The 3,198-nt window shown below is 41.7% G+C and overlaps 1 protein-coding gene across 1 annotated transcript in view; it reads left to right on the top strand.

Annotated features, from left to right (window-relative positions):
* LOC118341420 overlaps nucleotides 1-3,198 on the top strand; it is a 7,840-nt gene that overhangs the window by 160 nt on the left and 4,482 nt on the right. Inside the window, exons 2-3 of the mRNA XM_035679661.1 lie at nucleotides 2,055-2,573; nucleotides 2,940-3,178. Of these exons, the coding sequence (XP_035535554.1) occupies nucleotides 2,092-2,573; nucleotides 2,940-3,178 (721 nt within the window). The 5' untranslated portion in view covers nucleotides 2,055-2,091. The remainder of the gene's footprint in view (nucleotides 1-2,054; nucleotides 2,574-2,939; nucleotides 3,179-3,198) is intronic.

Below are 3,198 nucleotides of genomic sequence, written 5' to 3'. Positions count from 1 at the left end.
TTAAATGTGAAACTTCCAAAGTATTTAAGGTGAATAAAAATAAAAAAGTAAAAAAAAACAAAAGGTCCGTGGTTGGTTTTGTGGTTTTCAAGGGCCGCAGAATTTTGGGGCCCCATGACAAACATCGAATTGGGCCCCCCCTCCCTGCGCAGGGCTGTTTGTTCCAGCACATCTCAAGGGGAAACCCTAACTGTCCCCCATTTTCAATAAACTTTTACATTAACTCTAATTAAAGGATTGGGCAACCTGTTCTTGCTTCTTGTTAAGTTCAATACTAGTACTAGCACAATATTTATGCTGGTTGATTTTGGTTACATGGATTGCAAGGTTCTGCATACAAGGTATGCAGGTTCACTATCTGATGGCAAAGGATTTAAAAGCAACCATAAAAATGTCGCTAAAAAGGGCCTGTTCTTACAGTCCTCAATGTAATTTTTATTGTAAAAAATTTAAAAATGGAAAATTATCTTAAACGGAAATTAATTATAATATATTATTATAATTATTAATGGAAAAGAATTAAAAAAAAAAGAAAAAAACGAACAAAAACTTAAATATATATTAACTTTTTCAATCAATAAATTAACATCATCCTCTTAAACAATTGAAACCAGCAGATTTTTTGGAACTTAAGCTTGCACCATACATGGGCAACAAAGAATAACCTAACGGCCATTCAGTTGGAACAACCATGATGCTAAAACCTTTTCCCACTTGGGGGACAGGAGGGTACAGTGATGGAGACCTGGGCTGCTGCTTGACTTCATTTCTGTTGTAACGTCTGGCTAAATAAGGGGGCGGGCAAATGATTTAATTTTGGATATCCTTGCTGAACGTTTCGTCCCTGAACGATTAAAATTGGGTGGATTAAAAATGGTAGTGCCTAAACACTAGTCATTAAAGGCCCAAACAGGTTAACAGCACTCACAGACCTTATAGGCTACCACCACCTTTTTCTTGGTGTGGGGAAAAACTGGGTTTACACATTGAACATTCCCTTTCCTTTGGGTCTTTCCTTCTTCTCTTTTTTCTTCTTTCCTTTTTTTTAAAAACCTTAGGATTTTTGATTTACTTAGTTAAACACTGATCACTTGTAGTTTCTTGGCCGCCATGCGCATCTACTGGACTTGCAACTAAAAACACCGTCACTGTGCGGCTAAGGGGGCAGGACCCAAAACCCATTCATGCCAGAATAACAGGTGTCGGTCAATATGGATGTTTAACTTTTTTGGTCAATTGGGAATACAATTTAATTACTGCCAAAAAACCCCAGTAAAAAACAAAAAGATGGATCATTGGAATTTATTATTATATTTTGGAAATAACATAACTGAATGATGATGGTTTTCCATCATTTACATTAGTTTTTATATTAGTTTTTACCTATTTTTTGGGGCCCTTGTCAGTCATGGGCCCTTGGAATTATCCTAACTTTTCCCCCCTATACGGCGCCCCTATTTGTTGTCTTTCTGATCAGATCCTGATTGTTTATTTTTTGTTTTGTTTACTTTCGGTCAGTTTGTTCTTGTTCACTAATGATAAAGTGATTTTCAGCTTTTTACAGGAACAGTAAGCACAATCTAATAAATTTAATGTTAACTTTTATTTGTGGATCCGTGATGTCTCTGTTTCATAACGATGCACTCAACTCAAGATTTGATTCAATTCACGATACCAGAGTCATGATTTGATTGTTTTTTTTACAAAATAAGATTGAAGACAAATTAAATTATTAGATTTGTTTATTCGTCAGTAATTCTGAGGTATTAACTGTATAAAATAAAGTCTATTTCTTTTTCTTTGTAAACTTTGTCAAAACGCGAGTGACGTAGGATGTCGGAGAAGCGAAGTCGTAGCAGTAATAATAAGTAGTGGCGCCCTCCGCTGTTTAAAAACAATATTACTATTCAGTTTCTATCTCACCTTTTGAATCTTGACATATTCTTATATATCATCAGCCTGTCCAATAGGAACAGTCTCGTCTCCAGTAAAATTTCTGGTTTAAGTGAGTTTCAGCTCATTAATTCAATTGATTGATTGATTTCTCTCCCCAGGTTCTTCCCTCCCTGTCCCCCCTCCCCCAGCTCCATCATGCCCATCCTCAAAAACCTCCCAGTGCGCCTGAAAGGCGGCGGTCCGACTCTAGAGAACGCTTTGATCTTGCGCAGGATGAGCCTCAACATCACCCCCCACCACCACCATCACAACCCCTTCGACGACAACGATGATGACAGCATCCACGGCAACGGTGGCCATGGCAACCACTGGTCACCCGGCAGCTCGCTCCTCGATGGGGACGGGCCGAGGGACCGCAACCCGTTCGAGGATGAGGAAGACGAGAACGAGGCCAACGAGGGGAAGAAGGGAAGCGGAGGTGGAGGCGGAGGTTCGGGGAAGGGATTTAAGTTCAAGTCCCCGCTGAAGACTCTGGGAAAGCTGGGGAAGAATCTGAGATTATCGGGGAGGAGCAAAGGAAGCGAAACACCCTCCCCACAGGGGTCGCTGCAAGGAACCCCTTCACCTGCAGAGAAGAAGAAGAGGGGGAGGAGGAGCTCTGAAGGAAGTTTGTTGAGGTAAAGATGAATAAAATCTGTCTAGTTAAGGCGAAATAAAGGTAAGAGCATTTAAAGGAGTTTGTGGAAGATGATTGAGGCTTGTTGATGTTTACATGGACCAGGGTACTTTGTGTACTCTGCGGGACGGGATAAGAGGATTTTGTGGAGTTAAAGAGGGATGATGGGACTTTATCAAGAGTGTATGAAGGTACAGAGGTATGATGAGGGTTTGTCGAGGTAAACAGGGACAAGGTACGGTTGGAGGGAGGTTGGTGAGACACAGGTAGCTTGTTTAAGTAAAGTGGGATCATAATAAGTAAAGAAGGACGAGGGGAAGTTAAGATAAAATATGATGACATTTCACTTCTCTCATGTCCTCACCAGGTTTGCGGGGAAATATCGCGACACCCTCGGCTCCCGTAAGGAGACTTTCACCAATGGCGAGCTGAACTGTTCGGAGAGCGAGTGCGACTCCACCAGCCGTCGTCTGTCCTTCATGAAGATGGTTGGCCTGGGGAAGCTAAAGAGGGAGTCCATGAATGACCACTCGTCCCAGGGACCCGAGGAGCAGCCGGTGAAGGAGGAGGTGATGGAGGAGGTCAAACCCAGAGAGCCACTGTCAGGTAAGAAAAGAGGACGTAAC

Source organism: Morone saxatilis, unplaced genomic scaffold, assembly GCF_004916995.1.
Source record: "Morone saxatilis isolate NCDOM2014 unplaced genomic scaffold, NCSU_SB_2.0 Contig8, whole genome shotgun sequence".
Taxonomy (NCBI): Eukaryota; Metazoa; Chordata; class Actinopteri; family Moronidae; genus Morone; species Morone saxatilis.
This window is presented reverse-complemented; position numbering and strand designations above follow the sequence as displayed.